The 21,186-nt window shown below is 38.3% G+C and overlaps 1 protein-coding gene across 6 annotated transcripts in view; it reads left to right on the top strand.

Annotated features, from left to right (window-relative positions):
* GDAP2 (ganglioside induced differentiation associated protein 2) overlaps nucleotides 1-21,186 on the top strand; it is a 79,867-nt gene that overhangs the window by 17,517 nt on the left and 41,164 nt on the right. For 5 of the 6 annotated variants that reach the window (XR_003525285.2, XR_003525280.2, XR_003525300.1 and 2 more), the window contains exons 4-8: nucleotides 2,701-2,854; nucleotides 3,257-3,345; nucleotides 8,088-8,164; nucleotides 9,547-9,706; nucleotides 11,825-11,981. Coding sequence is in view for 3 of the 6 variants with exons in the window: in XM_027625868.1 (XP_027481669.1) it covers nucleotides 2,701-2,854; nucleotides 3,257-3,345; nucleotides 8,088-8,164; nucleotides 9,547-9,706; nucleotides 11,825-11,981 (637 nt within the window). In the remaining 3 variants the exon portion in view is untranslated. The remainder of the gene's footprint in view (nucleotides 1-2,700; nucleotides 2,855-3,256; nucleotides 3,346-8,087; nucleotides 8,165-9,546; nucleotides 9,707-11,824; nucleotides 11,982-21,186) is intronic. The other variant, XM_027626001.1, reaches the window with a different exon arrangement.

Below are 21,186 nucleotides of genomic sequence, written 5' to 3'. Positions count from 1 at the left end.
AGAATTGGTTTAATAGCTGCCTCAAGTGGTGCCAAATGACGGTTTTCCAAAAGCTTTTCTCTTTTTTGAGTGTCACTTTGTGCTTATGGCTTTTCATAGATCAACGTATATGTGGTTTTAAAAGTTAAAGAATTTTATGTACAAAGGAAAGCTACAGTTCTCTGCCTTTCCCTTTCCTGCCTTGATTCCTGTTCTCCAGGGACCTCTACTTTCAAACCTTTAAGTTCCTTATTTTATTTACCTTCTGTTTCCATATAATACACTACAACTATTGTATTGATTTTTCCCCCTGTCTGTTGACTTCTTATTGTGGAAATTAAAGATTAAACTCTTGTTCATCCACTCCCCTCATTTGCCTATACATAAAATACTCACATTTTCTTCCCTCTTCACCACTTTCCCAGATTGGCCTGTCAAATTTTTATTAAATCCGCATTCAACATTAACATTGTGAATGTATAAATATTACTCGCCACTGATTACAAAACTGATTAGTGTTCTTTTTGTACAATTAATTTCCTCTAAATTATTGATCTGATTACTTAATTTTCTAATTAATTAACTTATTCAATCCCAGACTTTTAAATAACTGTAAACCTCTCAACAAAGTCAAAACTTCTGTTTATCTTTCAGCTCCATTTTTTTCTTGATACGGTACCCCATGGAATCCCCCAGCCTCTTTCCTCTCTAGACTGTTCTCTATACCTGTTGTAGAGTTAACATCCTAGGAAATCCTTTTTTCTGTTTAGTGGATTGGATCCCCTCATTTTCTAGATCTCGTGCCTTTCTCTTCTGTGATATACTCCTTAATTTCTGTGAGTAAATCTACCAGGAGATTTCTGAGGATGGATGGGGGCAAAATTGCTGAGATCTTCTACCTTCATACTTAATTAGAAGTTTGGTTGGAAATGAAATTCTAAGTTGGTAATCATTTTCCAGGTTTTTTAAGGCATTGCTCCCAATTTTTATTATTGCTCTTGAAAAAATCGGATGCTATTCTCATTCCTGATGCTTTGTATGTTACTGTTTTTTTCTCTGGAAACTTTATGATCTCATCTTATTTCAGGTGTTCTCAATTTCATAGTGAGGTGCCTTGGTGTGGTTTGGGTATCCTGTGGGCTCCTTGGTATAGAAACTATCTTTCAGTTCCAGAAAATTTCTTGTTTTATTTCTTTCCTAATTTCCTTCCCTCTGTATTCTTTGTTCTCTCTTTGAAGAAATTCTATTGGATGTTGTACCTCCTTGTTTAACCCTCCAATTTTCATGTATTATTTATTTTCCAGCTTTTTATTTTCTGGAAGATTTCCTTAACTTTAGCTTTAACCCACCTATTGAACTTTTTGTTACTGCTATCATGTTTTTTATTTGGCTATAAATTATATAAGCACTTCTTCCTGTTCTCTGAATATTTCTTCCTTATTACATTCTGTTTTTGTTTCAGAGATACCATATCTTCTCTTACCTCTCTGACAGTAGTGATTATGGTATTGGGAGTTGCATTCTCTCCTTTTTGAGCATTGCTTTGACGTCCCTGTGGCCAGAGGCTTTGCTCACTTCCTGGTGATCCTTGAGTGTCAGTGTGCCAATTGTATTTATGAGGGAGGAACTGAGAAAGTGAAGGGAAGCTTTGTGTGCATGGGCAAGAGTTACTGCTTGGTGGATCTAGAAGCAGAGGATGAGCAGGAGCCCTGTTGTTTTGTTGTTTAGTTGTCACAATCTGTGAGTACTTTGGTTTGGGCCTCTTGGTTTCCTGGAAAGGAATCTTTGAGGGGTGTAAGTGTGGGTGTCTGTGTTTCAGAAGCCAATTAGGAGCAGAGGGCTAGAGCTATCACTGTTGAGTGGAACACGTTAACTAAATCCCGTCTTTTCAGCCATGCCTGGGGTTCTGGGGTCCAGAAACTCTAGTTCAGCATCTCTAGAGAGTAAACCTTCCCACTGCTCTGGTGATAAATCATCACCTTGCTGTGCTGGCTGGGGAAAAGGTTCTTGCAGATTTGACTGTTTCTATGCAAATTTAACTCAGCCTCCTCTCTTTAGTCCCACTTCATGTCATAGCTTTTAGAAGTACGTAGGTCTCCACTTTTTGAGCCTTTCTAGTGTTCTGTAATAATAACAACAATTAGAATGATACATAATGCATGTATGTACTTTGCATGTATTAACTCCTTTAGACCTGTGAAGTAAGTACCAGTAGTATTCCCATTAGGGAGTAGGATACCAGTAGTATTCCTAATTAGGGAATTAGGAAAATGAGGCATGGAGAGGCCAGGCACCTGCCCAGGTAGTACAGCAGGAGGGTGGTAGACTCAAGATTTGAATCAAAGCAGTCTATCTTGAATCCAACACTGCCTTTCAGTACAAACCAGCTTGCTTCCTGTTGGTGACCCTATTTCTACGAGCAGTTAGGTTTCTCTGCTTGCTAAATGAGTTATTTCTAGGCCACTTATTTTCTGCCTTCCAAAATTCTGATGATGCCGATCTGCTTCGTGTCCTCTCCCATTCTCTTTGTCTCTGTTTCTTATACCTATTATATTGCTTCACTGTCATTTTGGGAACAGAGTTAAATGTTGGTGTTCGATCCATATTTTTAATTGAAATTTCTCAAAATTCTTACTACTTTTCTGTTTCATGCCTTGTTTCGTCACCTTTTTTTTTTTTTCCTGACACCTCCATGACTTATGTACGCTCCATTGTTTCCAGGTTGCCGGACAGGTGAAGCCAAATTGACGAAAGGATTTAATCTAGCTGCCCGGTTCATCATCCACACAGTGGGACCTAAATACAAGAGCCGCTACCGTACTGCTGCTGAGAGTTCCCTGTACAGCTGCTACAGAAACGTGCTTCAGCTGGCCAAGTATGGCTCCCTCACTTCCTGGACGCAGCATGCCGTATATGGTGAAAGGCCCCAGCTTCAGAATGAAACCTAGCTGTGGAAGTCAGTTTTGAGGGATTTAAATCACATAAGAGGACTCTGAAGATAAAATTAATTATCTTCACATACTTAGCAGGATAAAAGGAGTGGATTTGGGTGACTAAAGAATTTAACCTATTCCCATTTTACTCAGTCTTTACTTGGAATATATTTCCCCCAAATGGTACAATTATAATATTGATGTAATTATTAAAAAGTATAACTGGATTACCTGTTATAATAGATTTGTTGAGGGGGTAGGGAAAGAGAAGTTGAGCTACATTTTTAAATTATTTACATATGTATGTATTATGAATGTTGGTAGTTTGTGTTTTCTGTTTGCAGAGAGCAATCAATGTCTTCTGTGGGATTCTGTGTCATCAATTCTGCAAAACGAGGTTATCCTTTAGAGGATGCAACACACATAGCACTTCGTAAGTAACATTGGAGATGCTGTGCATACATTGAGCACTTTGTAAGTAGGATTGGGATGCTGTACATAAATTGACTCAATCATAATGAGACAGAATGTCATATATGTGATATAAAAATAGGGTGTTTAGCTCTAGAGAACCCATGATCTCACTGTATTATATGCAGGTTCAGACCACATCTACACATTTGTATGTAGTTCTGGGTGTCCTATCTAATATGAGACACTGACAAACTGGAGAGCAAACAGTTTGAAACATTAGTGGTATTTCTCCTAAAGAAGACCATGCATTGTTTTAGCATATATGGTTCTCATCTTCACATGTCTAAAAGAGTCTCATTGTGAACTTATTCTATGCTACATTTTGGGAGCAGTGTTCTGAACCATTTTGGGAACCATCGTAAATTACATTGAGCATCTGCTGAAGGAAAGCTGTGGACCCTTTCCCCAGAGGAATATACATAAAGAGGGAATTTGTGTGTAATTTCAGGAAGCTCATAGATTCTGGTAAGGATTGTAGATAAGACCTCCAATGGTAGAAGGCAGGTCAAAGACTATTGTCACAAGGAAAGAGACTTGGTCCCACTTGAGATAGGACTCTAATGGAAAGGTATTTTAAGTGAACTTCTTGTCACTGGGAATATTCATGCGGAAACTAAATGACCATCTGTTGCAGATACTCCTCATTGAAGAGGAAAACTACACCAAATGATCTTTATGACCCCTTTCTATCTCTAGAATTTAAAGAGGACTGGAGCTGAAAGTTTTATATCCACCAAAAAATTAGTGAGATATTCCAATGTATAAAATTATTATTAGTCTATAGCCTAGAATTTAGGGTGAATTATGACATAAGTAATCCTATTTAATAATTAGCTACTTCTAAGATTTAAGATTTAGAAGTCAAGGATCTTATGGTAAATTTAATATTTTATGGTTATGATTTATATATATTAGACTGAGCTTCTTGAGGAGCAGAAATCTTTTCATCTTTGCATTTCCAGTGCTTTCATATGTCAGGAATGCTTTACATATGATACTTGCTTAAGAAATATGTGTTTTAAAAAGGCATAAAGAAGTTCCATTTTGTTTCCTCAACAGCCCTGTGTTTCAGGTGTCCATTTTACAAATAAGCTCAGAAATTTATCATGTTCTCAAGGTTATGCAGATTCCTGACTCCCAAGTCTAGTAACTTCTCTGTTATACTAGATCAGTTACGCTTGAGGTTAAACTACTTCAGTAGGAAATTCTTATGTTATCAATACTCTGCATATATTCCGAATGGTGCCTTACCAAAGCAAAGTTCCTGCCTTTGTATAATTCTTTTTGGCAAAGCTCTTGGCAGGTCTTGACATTCTCTGATTCCTTAGTCCTTGCCCCATCATCCCATACTTTGAGCTAAGTCTTTTTTTATGTCTCTGTTTCTTATTAAAGTAATCATATAGGTCAGAATTCAAAGAGGAAGCAACATTTTATAGAAAAGCCTCTGAAAAAGGAGTCCAGAAGACTGGTTTTTGATCCCAGTTCTACCAGTCTCACCAGCTCTGTTTCCCAAACTAAATCACTTGATAAATCACTCGATCTACCCGAGAGGTGTTAACTTTGAGCAGTAATTGTAGTAAGAGCAGGTGAAAATCAACAGTGGCCTAAGGGACTTTGATGAAGCAGTTTCTAAGAATTGAATTAGCACAGATGAAATGGAAAACGTAAAGATGGACAAGTCAACTTATATTTTATAAGGCCTGTTTGACTTACTGCACCTTAAATCTGATAGTAAAACCGTAGCATTCTCATTAAAAAAAAATACGCACATATAAACAGTTGTGGCCTTTGCTCACACACTTTCTGAGCATTTGGGAAACCAGTGGCTTGTACACTTTTACAGCATATATGGGCCAAGAACAAATCTAATAAGTAACTCTAAGTCCTTAGTACCAAACTCTTTCCTACTTATTAAACTATTACCAAAATTTATTTCATTTGAAACCTAAGTAATATCCTCTTGATAGATATCTCAAGACTGTTTGTCTTTTTTTTCTTGGTTCATGTACAGTTCAATTCTTCTCCATTAGAAGCCTAAAGAAACCTCTGTGTTGAAATAAATTTATCAGGTTATTTATTAATTCAGCAAAATTTTGAGTGATTGTGTAGGAGACCCTGTGCTATAGAAAAGAGAATACAGTGGTGAGAAAAAAAGATGACGCTGTTTGTTCTCACTGTGGTTCCATGTTGGGAATTTTAATGCCCCAGATGTCATTCTCCCCAGTGAAAGGGTTTTCACTAAAAGTTAGGTACATGACATCCTGGTTGGTTGCAAAGAATAGTGCACAGATGAAACTGAAAGAAACCATTTGAATTGGCAGTTGGTACTAAAATCTTATAGCTATGACATCACTCTTTCTTTTCTCCTTTTTGCAGAATTACTTTTCTTAATGAATTCTGCTGAGGGGATTCAGTTTGGTTATTCTCTGGTATTGTATTTTGTCTTCCAGTGGAAATCCTACAGTAGTATGCTGGGAAACCACTATATGTGAACATTAAGTAAAACTTGTTGTCACGGTGCCTGGGTGGCTTAGTCGCTTAAGCGTCCGACTCTTGGTTTCAGCTCAGGGTCGTGGGATCGGGCCCCATGTTGGGCTCTGTGCTCAGTGCGGAGTCTGCTTGTCCTTTTTCCTCTGCTCTTCCCCCTGCTCACACAGGCTCGCGCACACTCTATCTCTAAATAGAATCTTAAAAAAAAAAAAACCTTGGTGTCAAAATAAAAGAAAATCCCTTTTGGAAAAATCAATTTTAGAAAACCATTAAAGCAGAATAGAGAGAGAAATGAAAAATAAATTTGTCACCTAACAGAGGGAGAATTCTAAATAATTTAGTCCTTCAACAAATGGGTCTTAGATTCTCGAGATACAGTAGTAAACAAGGTAAGCAATATGTAGATAACCAGACTCATAAAATGTTACTTCAGCTGCCAGTTATTTTCGAACAGTTGTTTGCCATATCTTAAGATACGCTAGGTTCTGGTAATATTAATGTAAGATATACTTGGCCTTCAGAAAGCTCACAGTCTAGCTATAAAATGCAATGAGAAGTTCACAAATGGAGGGCCATTCCCGTTATAGAAGGAACACAAGGAAGGATGGAGTTCTGTACAAACCGGATGGCCTTGAACTGGATCTTGAAAAATGAGTAGGACTTCACTAATAGAAGGTCATGGTGAATGAATGGTGTTCTAGTCAAAGGTGACCGTGCAGGCAGAGGCAGGGCAGCATGAAAGCTAAGTGGAATGTTCTGAGTACAGCAAAGAATCCAATTTGCTGAAAGTAAGGCCTGTGGGAGGAATAGTGGGAAAGCGGACTAAAGGGCAGGGCTGGAGGGGCGGCCGGTTGAGGCCAAGTGTGGCAAACCTTGCTGGGGACTTCGATCCTAATCTACAAGCAGTGCAGAGCCTCAGAATTGTTTAGTAAGGAGGGTGACAAGGGAAGGAAGATAACTCAGGCAACAGTGAATATGTAGACCTGGAAAAGAGAGAAACAAGAAAACAAGAGCTTATTGCTGAAGGCTTTGTGAGCATTAAGATCCTGAGAGCAGCCGAAAGAGAGAAGGAATGGATGTTAGAAATAGCAGTAGAAATAAAGGATATGATAACCCATTGAAAATGCAGGATGAAGGGAGAGGTCAAAAAAGTGTTAAAAAATTCAGGATTTGAGCTCAGATGAGTGATTTGATGTTGCTATGTGATAAAATAAAGAATATAAGTAGAGGAACAGATTTTGGTGGGTAAAGATGGAGGTCAGTTTCAGACCTTCGGAGTTTGAGGTCTCTGGGTTACCTGGGCAGATATGCCCAGTAGGCAGTAGGGAATTCAGCTCTTTTACTCAGAAAACAGAATATAAAGATTTGAGAATATCAATAGTTACATTGGTGCTAAGCCAGCAAATTGGTGAGCTAAAGAGAATATACATACGTATATATATATTTCTTGATAATGATGATATTGCTATCAAAAATTGATATATGGATATCAAGAATTGATATCAAAATTGATCTATTTCTTGACATATATATATATATATATGTCAAGAAAATAAATGTGGAGGACAGAAACGTGGAGGACAACATTTTAAAAGGTAGGGCATGGGCACATAAAACTAAAGCTAGAGAAATCTCTAGTGAGGTAGGGACTAAGAAGAGGCCATTAGGTTTCACTGATAGGAAATTGATAGGGAAGAATCAGGAATAACATAGAAATTAAAAAAATAATTCACCTTTGGTCAATGGGATTTTGACAGGGATGCAGTGCTGAGTAGGTCACTGTTAACTAAATGAATGTGATCAGAGAGAGAGGCCCCAGGGAATAAAAATATACTGGGTAAGGAAGAATTGTCTGGAATCAGCATCTTCTATGGCCAGGCACTGTTCTAGAAGCTGGCAGTAATGCAGTAAATAAAATAAAGCTCTTGTTGTTGAGGTACTTTCGTTCTAGCAGATGGGCCGGGGAGGGCAGAGAAGATATAAAATAAACTCCACAAAATGTCTATAATACTTGCTCTGGAGGAAAGCAAATCAGAGAAGGATTTTTAAATACGGTACTCTGGGCAGCCTTCACTTATGAGGTGTCACTGAGCAGAGACCTGACTGAAATGAGTACTGATCCATTATAAAGATAAAACTTCGAAGAGTTTGAATTTTCTTCACACAGGTATTTCTTATTTATTGCATCATTTTTTCTATTCCTTTCCTTAGGCACTGTAAGGAGATTCCTAGAAATTCATGGGGAGACCATTGAAAAAGTAGTATTTGCTGTCTCTGAACTAGAAGAGGTATTTTGTAATTATGTTTCATTGTTTAAATCATTTTTACTTGTTTACCTTTGTCTCATCATTCTCTATTTACTGAATTGCCAGCGGGCAAATCCTCGGTATCTGTGTATGTATTTGGCAGTGGGGCTTACCATCCTTTGTTGAAAAGAATGCATATTAGAGACTAAAAACAAGTCAAGAAGGAGCATTCTGATCATGTTTTTACTGCTAAACTGTTTTCACTTAGTGAAATCTCACAAGGTGGAGTAGTTCTGCTCTGCTCTTAAAACCTCTCAAGGCATCACCTTATAATCCGAGTACTGGGTGCTTGGGCAGTATAACTAGAAAATTGCTGTGCTGGAAAAGCTTTGGGTCTACCTTGCCTGGAAACATGACAGCCTAGCCTAGTGACTAGCATTGATTAAATTGTGAGGTTTGTGTTTTGTTTTGTTTTGTTGTGTGTAATTAAGTTTAGTATGTTTCAATTTCACTTAGAGCCATTTTAGAAAATGATGTTTTTTTTAACTCTCTTTATTTTTTTAATGGCTTTATTTATTTTTTTAACCCTTTTTAAATTTTATTTAGTTTTAGTATGCTCCATCCGGTTTAGCTTGTATTATTTTGCAGTTTTGTGACCTTGGGCAAGTTACTTAACCTCTCTGTGCTTTGATAAAATAGGAGTATTAGTAGTACTTATACCACAGGAGTTTAGTGATGAATGAGTTAACACATGTGAAATATCCGTTCGTGGTATTAATAGCTATATACATGATATATAAATACTTTTGAAATTGCTAAAATGAGTCGCATTTGCTTGTTTGCTATCTCTTGTTTTGTCTGGTTTACCTATTCATTCAGTGATCTTTTATTGAGTGTCTATAGCATCCAGGTTTATTACACTAGATTCTGGAAATATGCCAGTGAACAAGTGAGGGTCATTGTCCTCAAGGAATCCATTGTCTATTGGTGGGGACAGACAATTCAGATAAGTTATGATAATTATGGTAAGTACATTAATGGAGGTATGGAATAGATAGGAACTCCAGCCTGCACAGGGTTAGGAAATGCTTCCTATGGGAGGTGATAAACTTGAAATCATCGTAAAAAATAAATAAAGATATTCCAAGGGAGGGGCAAATGACAATAGGACAGGAGTGCCAGGATTTATGCATTCCAGGTTCGCTGACCTGAATTTGCCAGGATGGCAGTCACGTTTAACTTGACCACCTGACAGTATCCTGACCCTTAATATAAGAACTGCTTGAGGGTCCCAGATAGCATCTAGTTGAGCTTAGGTTTTTATTCTTGAGGGAGGCTGTCTTCATGGTGTCTGGAACAGGACTAAGCTTGCGTGCTTCATTACTTCATTATTTTTCACAGAATGTCTTGCTTTTCTGACACAGGCTACTTACCAAAAGCTGCTACCTCTGTACTTCCCAAGGTCACTAAAGGAGGAATGTCGATCATTGCCATACCTACCTGCAGATATTGGAAATGCAGAAGGGGAGCCTGTGGTACCTGAACGACAGATTAGAATAAGTGAAAAACCTGGTGCCCCGGAGGGTGAGTTCTCCTTTTTCTTAATTTCCCTCTTTTATCGGGGACTGATAAAACCCACCAAAAGGAGAAAGTCCAGTCTACCTTCAGGGACCTCTCTATGGGTGTGACATTAAGTTCAAGACCAACTTAGATGTCTTTAGAGTCTTATTCTTGTGAAAATTTAGTCTTTTAAGTTAAAATATATATATATTTACACACACACACACACACACACACACACACACACACACACACACACACACACACACACACACACACACACACACACACACACACACACACACACACACACACACACACACACACACACACACACACACACACCAAGTCTGTTAGGCAGTAGAGATCCAGAGGTGGATTTAACAACATTTGCATCCTCGTGAAGTTTATAGTTGTATGCAGGACCCTGTTGAGACAGTAATCAAGTACATAATCATCTAAAATTTTCAGCAGCTTCAACAGTATCCTCCAAAAGCCAGACCTAATATTAAATACTAAGACAAGAATACCATTAACACTTGTTTTGTTTCTTTAGGTTATATTCTCATGTAGTTTGAAGCCATGGTAGATCATGGTAGGATGGGAGCCCTTCTGAATCTGTGCTGTATGACAGCTAATATTGATCTTCATGGGTACACAGTTAAGGTCATAACTCCTTGTGTGGAGACATGCCTCACAAGCTTCAGTGCTAGAACTTGCTCTGAAAATTCAGCAGCTTAGGAATTACTATGAGATTCCTACTGTGAACACTTTTAAATGAGCATCAAGTTAAAATCTGTAGAAGGCTGCTTATCTCCTTTTTATCACCAGTACACAGCCTTAAGTCAAATGGAGGGAATTATAAGTGGTGTACCATCAGGAAATGTCTGAACCAAGCTTTGCTGGAGGGCTACCCATGTACTTTAGGGTATGCCCAGAGTTATTTGGAAATCCTCATGATCATGACCACCACCGTAGAATATAGTTTTTCCTAAACGCATAAATGCATTTTGTATGACAAGGAGTAATAATTGCAAACCCAATTTGAGATCATAATGCTGGGCTAACTCATTAACCAAAGGGTTCCTTGTGTCCACCATTTTCAGAGAGTGTTTAATTACCTCATAGATGTAAGACCTAGTATTCATAAATATTTTCAATTAGAATGTTCAGTCTGTTAAAATAGATGTAAAATCAGTTTTACGTGATTTGTTCATGGGTGTTTTTCATAAAAGCACACTCTTCTCAGCCGTTGGCCTGTCACAGTTTAGGGAGCTTGAAATAGATATAAGAAAATCCTAGCTGGATGGCCCACCTGACTGGGTTTCAAGTAGTGGCATTGCCTTGGGAAGCTCCCCATGGTCCAAGGCATTTTTTGTTGTTGTTTAAGGAAAAAAAGTTGGGTTTTTTTGTTTTTTTTAACAAAGCTAGTAAAGCAGTGGGGAACACAGTAAGAGATAGATGACCTGTTCCCAAAGTACTGACTTCTAGCCAAACATAAAATGATCATCTGGATAGATGAGAAAGTTGATTTATTAATTTGTGATGAAAACTAGAACTCTTATGGGTCAGATGATTATGTCAGCATGACCACTGTAGAAAACCAGGATGCTAAGTTAGAATGAAAACATATCTTAGTGAATGTGGATCCTACTCTGCAGTCCTGGTCCAGCCTTCTGCCATTGAGAGTTATCTGACAAAAGGAGTCCAGTTTTTGTATCAGTTTATCATGTGCTCCCTCCTTAAGTAGTTCTGGATAAATGACCCCAAACATTTGCTCTTTATATTTCTCTTTTGTTAGATGCAGTGCTATAGCCCTTCTTTAAACCTGCATACAGTGTAATTAATTCTATCTTTTTGCTTATCATTACATTCTGCTCTTTCCTTCCTCAGGTTACACCCAGGTCACCTTGATTTGATTTCATGTATTCCTAAAACTTCTGTCACACAGGGACAGGTGGTTTCTTGTGTTATTTCAGTTCTTCAGATACCTGAATCTGATTTCAGTTTGATTCTCAAAAATATTCCCTCAACCCCAGTTTTTTTTATTATGTCACCGTCATCCCTATTGCAGCATTCACAATGTAGCATTTACTGTCAGGTTTTGTCATAAGCTCTCTAGTTATAGTATTTTTGTTACAGACAGCCAAGAAGAGGAGGCTGAAGGCTTGGGAGTTGACCTCTCTTTCATCGGCTCTCATGCTTTTGCTCGAATGGAAGGAGATATTGACAAGCAAAGAAGACTGATCCTTCAGGGACAGTTATCAGAGGCAGCCTTGCAGAAGCAGCATCAAAGAAAGTAAGGCAAACCCCTTTGGACTGATAGACATAGAAGGACAGGAGAAATAAGCAAGGAGCCTACATCTGCTAAATGATCTACATAAAACGTATTCTTATTTATTCTTCATGACAATCCATGGAGGAAGATATCGTCTCCATTTTGTAGATGCACAAATTCAAAGTTAATTTTTATCAGTGGTCACAGTTAATATGTGGTGAAACCAGTGTTCAGGTGCACATCTGATTTCAGAGCTCCTGATCTTCCTGCTGTAATTTTAGTGCCTCTCGGCGAAGTTAGGTTCTAAAAGTACAAACAGGGAAAGACAGAGTTATGAAGTTTTTACTTTACTATATTTGTAATTAAAGCATAATCTATAGTTTTGTTAAATTTAAAAGCACTTTATTTCTCCCTGATTTATCCCAAGGACCTTATAAAGCCATTCCATTTCTTTCAGGTGTTTTCTTTTTTAATTTAAATTCAATTAATTAACATAGTATATTATTAGTTTCAGAGGTGGAGGTCAGTGATTCATCAGTCTTACATAATACCCAGTGCTCTTTACATCCTTTGCTCTCCTTAGTGTCCATCACCCTGTTACCCCATCTCCACCCCCGCCCTCCAGCAGCTCTCAGTTTGTTTGCTATGGTTAAGAGTCTCTTATGGTTTGTCTCCCTCTCTGATTTTGTCTTGTTTTATTTTTCCCTCTCTTCCCCTATGCTCCTCTGTTTTGTTTCTTAAATTCCTCATTTGAGTGAAATCGTATAATTGTCTTTCTCTGACTTCTTTTGCTTAGCATAATACCCTCTAGTTCCGTCCATGTCATTGCAAATGCGAGATTTTTCTTTTTAAGATTTTATTTATTTATTTGACAGAGTGGGAGAGAGCCCAAGCATGGGGAGTAGGAAAGGGAGAAGCAGACTCCCCACTGAGCAGGGAGCCCAATGTGGGGCTCAATCCCAGGACCCTGGGATCATGACCTGAGCCGAAGGCAGATGCTTACCCAACTGAGTGACCCAGGTGCCCCAAGATTTTTTTTTTTTTGGATGTTTGAGTAATGTTCCATTGTGTATATATATATACACGACATCTTCTTTCTCCATTCTTCTGTCGGTGGACATCTGGATTCTTTCCATAGTTTGGCTATTATGGACATTGCTGCTATAAACATTGGGGTGCACATGCTCCTTTGGATCACTATATTTTTATCTTTGGGGTAAATACCGAGTAGTGCAATTGCTGGATCATAGGGCAGCTCTATTTTCAACTTTTTGAGGAACCTCCATACTGTTTTCCAGAGTGGCTGTACCAGCTTGCATTCCCACCAACAGTGTAGGAGGGTTCTCCTTTCTCCTATGTTTGCCAACGTCTGTCCTTTCCTGACCTGTTAATTTTAGCCATTTTGACTGGTGTAAGGTGGTATCTCATTGTGGTTTTGATTTGTATTTCCCTGATGCCAAGTGATGTTGAGCATTTTTCCATGTGCCTGTTGGCCATTTGGATATCTTCTTTGGAGAAATGTCCATGTCTTCTGCCCATTTCTTGCTTGGATTATTTGCTCTTTGGGTGTTGAGTTTGATAAGTTCTTTATAGATCTTGGATACTGGCCCTTTATCTGATAAGGCACTTGCAAATATCTTCTCCCATTTTGTAGGTTGTCCTTTGGTTTTGTCGACTGTTTCCTCTGCTGTGCAAAAGCGCTTTTTTTTTTTGAAGATTTTTATTTATTTATTTGAGAAAGAGCAAGAGACAGAGATAGAGCACAAGCGGGGAGGAGAGGGAGAAGCAGGCTCCCTGCTGAGCAAGGAGCCCGACACAGGGCTTGATCCCAGGACCCTAGGATCATGACCTTAGCCAAAGGCAGACGCTTAACCGACTGAGCCACCCAGGTGCCCGAGCAAAAGCTTTTTATCTTGATGAAGTCCCAATAATTCGTTTTTGCTTTTGTTTCCTTTGCCTTTGTGTCTAGCAAGAAGTTGCTGCAGCCGGGGTCAAAGAGGTTGCTGCCTGTGTTCTCCTCTAGGATTTTGATGGATTCCTGTCTCACATTTAGGTCTTTCATCCATTTTGAGTCTATTTTTGTGTATGGTTTAAGACAGTGGTCCAGTTTCATTTTTCTGCATGTGGCTTTGCAGTTCCCCCAACAGCATTTGTTCAAGAGACTGTCTTTTTTCCATTGGATATTCTTTCCTGCTTTGTCGAAGATGAGTTGACCATAGAGTTGAGGGTCCATTTCTGGGCTCTCGATTCTGTTCCATTGATCTATGTGTCTGTTTTTGTGCCAGTACCATACTGTCTTGATGATGACAGCTTTGTAATAGAGCTGGAAGTCCGGAATTGTGATGCCGCCAGCTTTGCTTTTCTTTTTCAACATTCCTCTGGCTATTTGGGGTCTTTGCTTGTTCCATAAAAATTTTAGGATTATTTGTTCTAGCTCTGTGAAAAATGTTGATGGTATTCCGATAGGGATTGCATCGAATCTATAGATTGCTTTGCATAGCATAGACATTTTAACAATATTTATTCTTCTAATCCATGAGCATAGAACATTTTTCCATTTCTTTGTGTCTTCCTCAATTTCTTTCATGAGTATTCTATAGTTTTCAGAGTACAGATCCTTTGCCTCTTCGGTTAGGTTTATTCTTAGGTATCTTATGGTGTTTTCTAAAGCAATTCCTAATAAGTCCTTTTTAAAGCATAAAGGAAAGTAGCTTCTGTACTTCTGGGTAAGCTTTTCCCAGGATCAACAGTCCTTGGAAAGCTAGCTGCTTTTCAAAAAGTTCTAAAGGAAAGAAAAATGATAAACTCTAAACAGTTCATATCAGCATTACTTGATAGGGTTGGTTGAGAGGTAACATCCCATAGGGTTGTTGTGAGCACCTGGTACTTGGCAAGCTCTTGAAATTGGTCACTGCTGTTCTACTCGGTACTGAGCAAATCGTGGTCTGTTTTACCTTTTAGCTTTGGTACTTGCCATCCCTTTTGACTGGAATATCCCAATCCTTTAACTCCTGCCCATTTTCCAGGTTTCAGCTTAACAGTAATTGCCTCTGGAAATTTATCTTCCTGGAGATAAGCCAGGATAGGCCGAAGAGAAGTCTGGAATAGATGCCTCCTCCTCTATTTTTTTTTTTCATACCCTCTACTTAACCAAAGCATAGCATAGCATTTATCACAGTATATTGCAGTGATGTGTGGTTGTTGTAAGTCTCCATCTATAAACTGGGAGTGGACTAGATGACCTCTGGAGGTCCTTACAGAATTAGAATGTTGTGTCTGGCTGAGTTTCTGGGCTTCATTTTATTCAGATTTTATTTCTAGAAATGAAAGCAAATTTGCCACTAGGGGGCAGCAATGAATAGCTTTTCCAAAGGTCACAATCACCATGATAGTTTCAGTGGTTTCTAAATTTGTCATGTGTAAGAATCATTTGGCAAACATTTTTCTTTAAATACAGTGAGGGGGCTGTTCCTCACGTGACTGGGACTTTGGCATCTGTATATCTTTTGAAACTTTTTCACATTGTGATTCATGCACTGTTAGGTCTGGGTACCTTTTCTTTTTATAGTCGAAGGCAGTGGTTCACAAACGATTTGGTCTCAGGTCCCCTTTGCACTCTTAAAAATTGTTGAGGACTCCAGAGAACTTTTGTTTACATGGTTTGTACCTTCCAATATTTATTATATGAGAAGTTATTTTTTAATTTATTTAAAAATAACCCATCATGGTATTATGCTGAGCGAAATAAGTCAGAGAAAGACATGTATCATATGATCTCACTGATAATGAGGAATTCTTAATCTCAGGAAACAAACTGAGGGTTGCTGGAATGGTGGGGGGTGGGAGGGTTGGGGCGGCTGGATGATGGGCATTGGGGAGGGTATGTGCTATGGTGAGCACTGTGAATTGGGTAAGACTGATGAGTCACAGACCTGTACCTCTGAAACAAATAATACATTATATGTTAAAAAAAATAAAAAACAAGAAGATAGTAGGAAGGGAAAAATGAAGGGGGGGAAATCAGAGGGGGAGACGAACCATGAGAGACTATGGACTCTGAGAAACAAACTGAGGGTTCTAGAGGGGAGGGGGGGTGGGGGGATGGGTTACCTGGTGATGGGTATTAAAGAGGGCACGTTCTGCACAGAGCACTGGGTGTTATACACAAACAATGAATCATGGAACACTACATCAAAAACTAATGATGTAATGTATGGTGATTAACATGACATAATAAAATAAAAAAATAAATCTTCACAGGGGAAAAAATAAATAAAAATAACCCATCATGTTTTTTTGAAAAATAACTATTTTAAAAAATGGGTGAGAAGATACGGCACTATTTTACATTTTTGCAAATGTTTAAATGTTTGGAATAAGTTATCTTGGGTGAAGTATATAAAGAAAATCTAACCTCACTCAGATATATAATTGGAAAGGGGAGGAGTATGTTAATAGCCTTTTCAAGTAACTTATGATATTCTTTGATATTATAACATAACTTGATAAGTGGTAGTTTCTTTTTTTTTTTTATTTTATTTATTTGACAGAAAGAGACAGCGAGAGAGGGAACACAAGCAGGGGGAGTGGGAGAGGGAGAAGCAGGCTTCCCACTGAGCATGGAGCCCGATGCGGGGCTTGATCCCAGAACCCTGGGATCATGACCTGAGCCAAAGGCAGACACTTAACGACTGAGCCACCCTGATAAGTGGTAGTTTCTTAAAGTTTAGTTGTAATATGGAATCTCAAAGCATATCCATTAATTTTTATGTTCTGTTATATTAAAATGTTCTCTCCTGCTCTTTGAATGGATTTTATAATGGGAATTTACAGCATGAATTTATAACATGATGCATTGTCTTTTGGAAAATATTGATTCACTGAATTATTCAGATCTCCTAAATTCAGTAAAAAACATTTCATTACACAATATCAAAAAATTATCTTTGTTAATATTGCCACTGATCTCATCAGAAAAGTCTCTTAAGTATTAGGAACTGTAAGCTTCTGGGGATGGATACAAATTTTCCAAAATTATGTATGTTTTTTAAAGCTCAAGTTTTATCACTGGCAAGAAATACTGTTAGTTGTTTTTCTTGAAATGACAGGGTCACTTTATTCAATTTTGAGAAAACATCTGCCACATACTCATGTTGAATAACCACAGTTTGTATGCCAGTCGTTATTTGAAGAAAAACAGTGTTCCATGAAAAAAAAGCAACGAGTTTAGCTTACAAGTCATAACAGTGCCTTTCTTCAAGACAACCTCATACTTCGGTATGCAGAAGTGCTTTATGTGTTCTTTCCATTTTATGATACGTTAATCTTAAAAAGATGTGTTTCAAGGATTGATTTAATAAAATTAATAATTTTTGCCTCCTCATCAAAGACATTCTTAAATAAAACAGGCTTTTTTCTTTTTCTTTCTTTTTTTTTTTTTCCCTGTGAGAATTTTGGCAGTGAAGAACACAGTGACCGCTAGTACAATCTGGTTCCTCCACCTCGATTCGTTCTAAGACACCAGTAGTCTACTTAACCGTGCTTTTGCACCATCGGTGCAAATGTCAACACAGTGAAAAAGGCAAATGATGTTTCAGTATGATTATGAAACTGTCAAAACAGTTTTGACCTTGCAAACCCCCTTAGAAAGTGTCAGGACTGTGGACCACACTTTGAGAACCAATGGTCTGTGGTCTCTCACCAGTACCTTATGGTTGAAAGGCGTTTGGGTAATCATCTGATACAGTTTTCCAAAGTGGAGTACACAGTGTGTAAGCATTAGAATCACCAGGGCTGCTTGCTAAAAATGTGTATGCCCCACACCAAACTTCCTGAATTAGAACTTTTGTGGAAAGGGCTCAGAAATCTTCTAACGTTTCTTAGGTGATTCTTTTGTGCCCCAAATCACTGATCTAGTCTGTCTACTCTACAGGGGGTAAGTGATCCCCTAGCTTAGCTTGCCCAGAGTTACAGCTCATTGAGAAAGAGCCTTCAGAGCGGCTATCGTGGCACATCTCCATTCTCTACCACCTTCTTCAGCCCACTTACACAAAACAACTTCAGACAGGTTGGCAAAGGACTAGAGATTTTCTGTATTCGTATACAAAGAACTGCACTGTTAACCACTTTCCTCCAATCAGCCAACCTGTTCTCTTTCTTTCTCTCTCTCACACACACACACACACACACACACACACACACACACACACACACACACACACACACACACACACACACACACACACACACACACACACACACACACACCTCTTACCTTTTTCATTTCTCCGTGAGTGGTATAGATAACCTGGAAATTTTGAAGTTTGTGTTTAGACTGGAGACTTGTCTTTGTCTCTTTCTCTCTTTAATGTGGAAATGTGTTTCACTTAATAATGACTAGTTCAAGCCAGTATTAAAATAAATCTATTCCCTTCTTTCTGGAAAGGAGTCCTCAGCGAAGGGATAGGTTCTGGGAAGGAATATGAATACAGCATGGAAAGCACTGTTCTTGGTAGAGGGCCTTGATCTTGAGATTCATATTTGTTACACAGTCGATAGTTTCCATTCAGTTCAGGAGACATTAGATGTTTACTCTGTGCAAGATAATATTTTAGGTACTGAAACATACCCAGATAAACAAGGTGGTCCTTCTGTTGTGAAATGCATGAGTGAGCCACACGGCCTTCAGATGTCCGGGATATGTTGTGAATGGTGGTCAGGCCACACGCACATGTAGTCAACACAGAGTTGCTGACTCTCAGAAGAGCACGGCCTGTAGCTCCCAAAGCCTGAACTAAGAAGCAGGCTCGGTGCCTCTGTCACACAGTTCTCTTGAGCGATAAGCTACGTCTGAATCAAAAGGTTTTCAGGTTTCCCACATAAGTGTCCAGTGCCTGTGGTGATTAAAGATGGGGTGCTTTCTCATAGCTGTGCTGCAGAGTACTTCATAATAATAGCAGCTCGAAAGTGTGGTCAAGGAACCAGAGACCCTTTCAGGGAGCCTCTGAAACCAAAACGAGTTTTATAATGCTACTCAGACATATTTGCCCTTTTCCTTCCCATTCTCACAGTGTTTGGTGGAGTTTTCCAGAGGCTGCTTACCATGTGACATTGCAGTAGATTAAATGCAGAAGCAGATGTGAGAATCCAGCAGAACTTAAAGAGATTTGCCAAGATGTTAAAGGAGTGTTAACTCTTCTCCCTAAACACAGTTTTTGTCATAAAAAGTTACGTATATTCACATTAAGCTTTTTATTGTTCTTAGATTTACAAATAATTATTTCTAAAGTTCCTGCCTTTATTTCTGATATGGTAAATATTGGTAGATATAATTGACATAAACATAAAAGGTCCCTGAGACCAAAAAGTTGGAGAATTGATGGCTACTTGTTTAGGAGTTTATACAACTGAGCTATGGGTCATCTGTTTGCAAACTCTGCCATGTGTTAAATGTTTAAGATTGTAGGCTGTGGGGTTTTTTTAATTTATTCCTCTTATTTTTTCTAAATAAGGCTTTATTTACACATAATGAGTCTGGTTTCTGTTAATTATGTTAGTTGATCAGATTGAGCAAATGATTTTTTTTTTTTTTTAATCTCTGAGGAAGTAGGTCTTTAGTTAGCAGTATCTTTTTGAAAGCTTTCAATTCTGGGGTGCCTGGGTGGCTCAGTTGTTAAACGTCTGCCTTCAGCTCAGGTCATGGTCCCAGGGTCCTGGGATCGAGCCCCGCGTCGCGCTCCCTGCTCAGCGGGAAGCCTGCTTCTCCCTCTTCCTCTGCCCCTGCTGGTGTTCCTTCTCCCGCTGTGTCTCTCTCTGTCAAATAAATAAAATCTTAAAAAAAAAAAAAAGAATATATTTAAAAAAAAAAGAAAGCTTTCAATTCTTCCATCGGTAAACTAAAGGTCCCATGGATTGGCTACATAGGGTCAGATCATTGCTCTCATGGCATTGCCTTGCCACATCATTGTCTCTGTGTGGTAATTCATCTGAAAAAATTAGGCATGTTGTATAATTCTTTATTAATATTTCTAGGTTTTCTGTCCAACTGTGACACTAATTTGGGTGTATCATAAAGAAGAAGTTGGCTTACTTGCAAAAATTGGGAAGCAATATTCTTTTTCAAAGATAGAGCTTTTAAAACTCTTAAAATTATTTTACAGTAACTTTTTCATTAGTGTTCCTTGGTCAGCCTAAGACCAATTGCCTATAACTCTTAAGTCATTTCCCACAATAAAAACTTTATCTCATTCATTATTAAGTATTTATTGAGCCCTTACCAACATGCCAAGTGTCATGCTGAAAACATAATAAAGTGACATGCAAAACAGATACAGCCCCAGCTCTTGTGGAGCTTAGGATCTTGCAGAGGAGAGAAATGTTAAACTAATTATTATATGAATAACTTATTTTAAATTACAGGATGCAATAAGTATACAGCAAGGGTCCTCACTAAGTCCAGTGTGGGGAGCAGTTGCCTCAGGCCAGGAAAAACTTGTGTTGATTCCAAAATCCAGGCTATTGGTTGTACACAAATAGGTTAGTCATTAGTCTTTTAAGAATTTTTAGAGAAAGTTTTCTTCATCATTCAACCTGTGGCTATGCATGCAGACAGTAATTGATTAACTGGAAGAAATTGCCTTTTATTAGCTTTGTGAGGACAGCAACCAACCTTAGTTCATTACAGCCTGTTGAGAAACTGTCTACTTAGCATTTCTGCCTTCAGAGCTCTGTAGTGGCTACCTTTGCTGCCATTTTGCCAAAATATTTTGTGTGACTGTTTACCTATGATTATTATAGTTTACCCAACAAGTAATAGAAATGTTTATTTGGAATAAGCTCTAAGGAAACAAGAAACTATTTTGATTTGATGTTTTCCTTTTTTAGCTTTTGATTGTTGGACTGGGATAAAAGATTACATATCTTTATTGAAATAAAACGCAGAAACGACAGTAAAAAATGAGGTGCAGTTTATAAGAGATAGAATGGAAATTTTAAAATATTTTTTGAATAGATGAGGGAAACGAAACATTGTTTCTCTACTGGCTGAGGAGATAAAGCTAACATTTTTTTGTTTTTATTCCCTTCTCCCATATACTTATTTAAAAGAAAAAAAAACTGACTAGTCAAATCAAACTTACATGATCCGTAGTGGGAATGGAGGAGACTTTAATAAGAATAAAGAAGAAACAGATGAAGATGGCAGTCCTGAGTTGCTGCCCTGGAATTC

Source organism: Zalophus californianus, chromosome 4 (genome assembly GCF_009762305.2).
Source record: "Zalophus californianus isolate mZalCal1 chromosome 4, mZalCal1.pri.v2, whole genome shotgun sequence".
Classification (NCBI taxonomy): domain Eukaryota; kingdom Metazoa; phylum Chordata; class Mammalia; order Carnivora; family Otariidae; genus Zalophus; species Zalophus californianus.
This window is presented reverse-complemented; position numbering and strand designations above follow the sequence as displayed.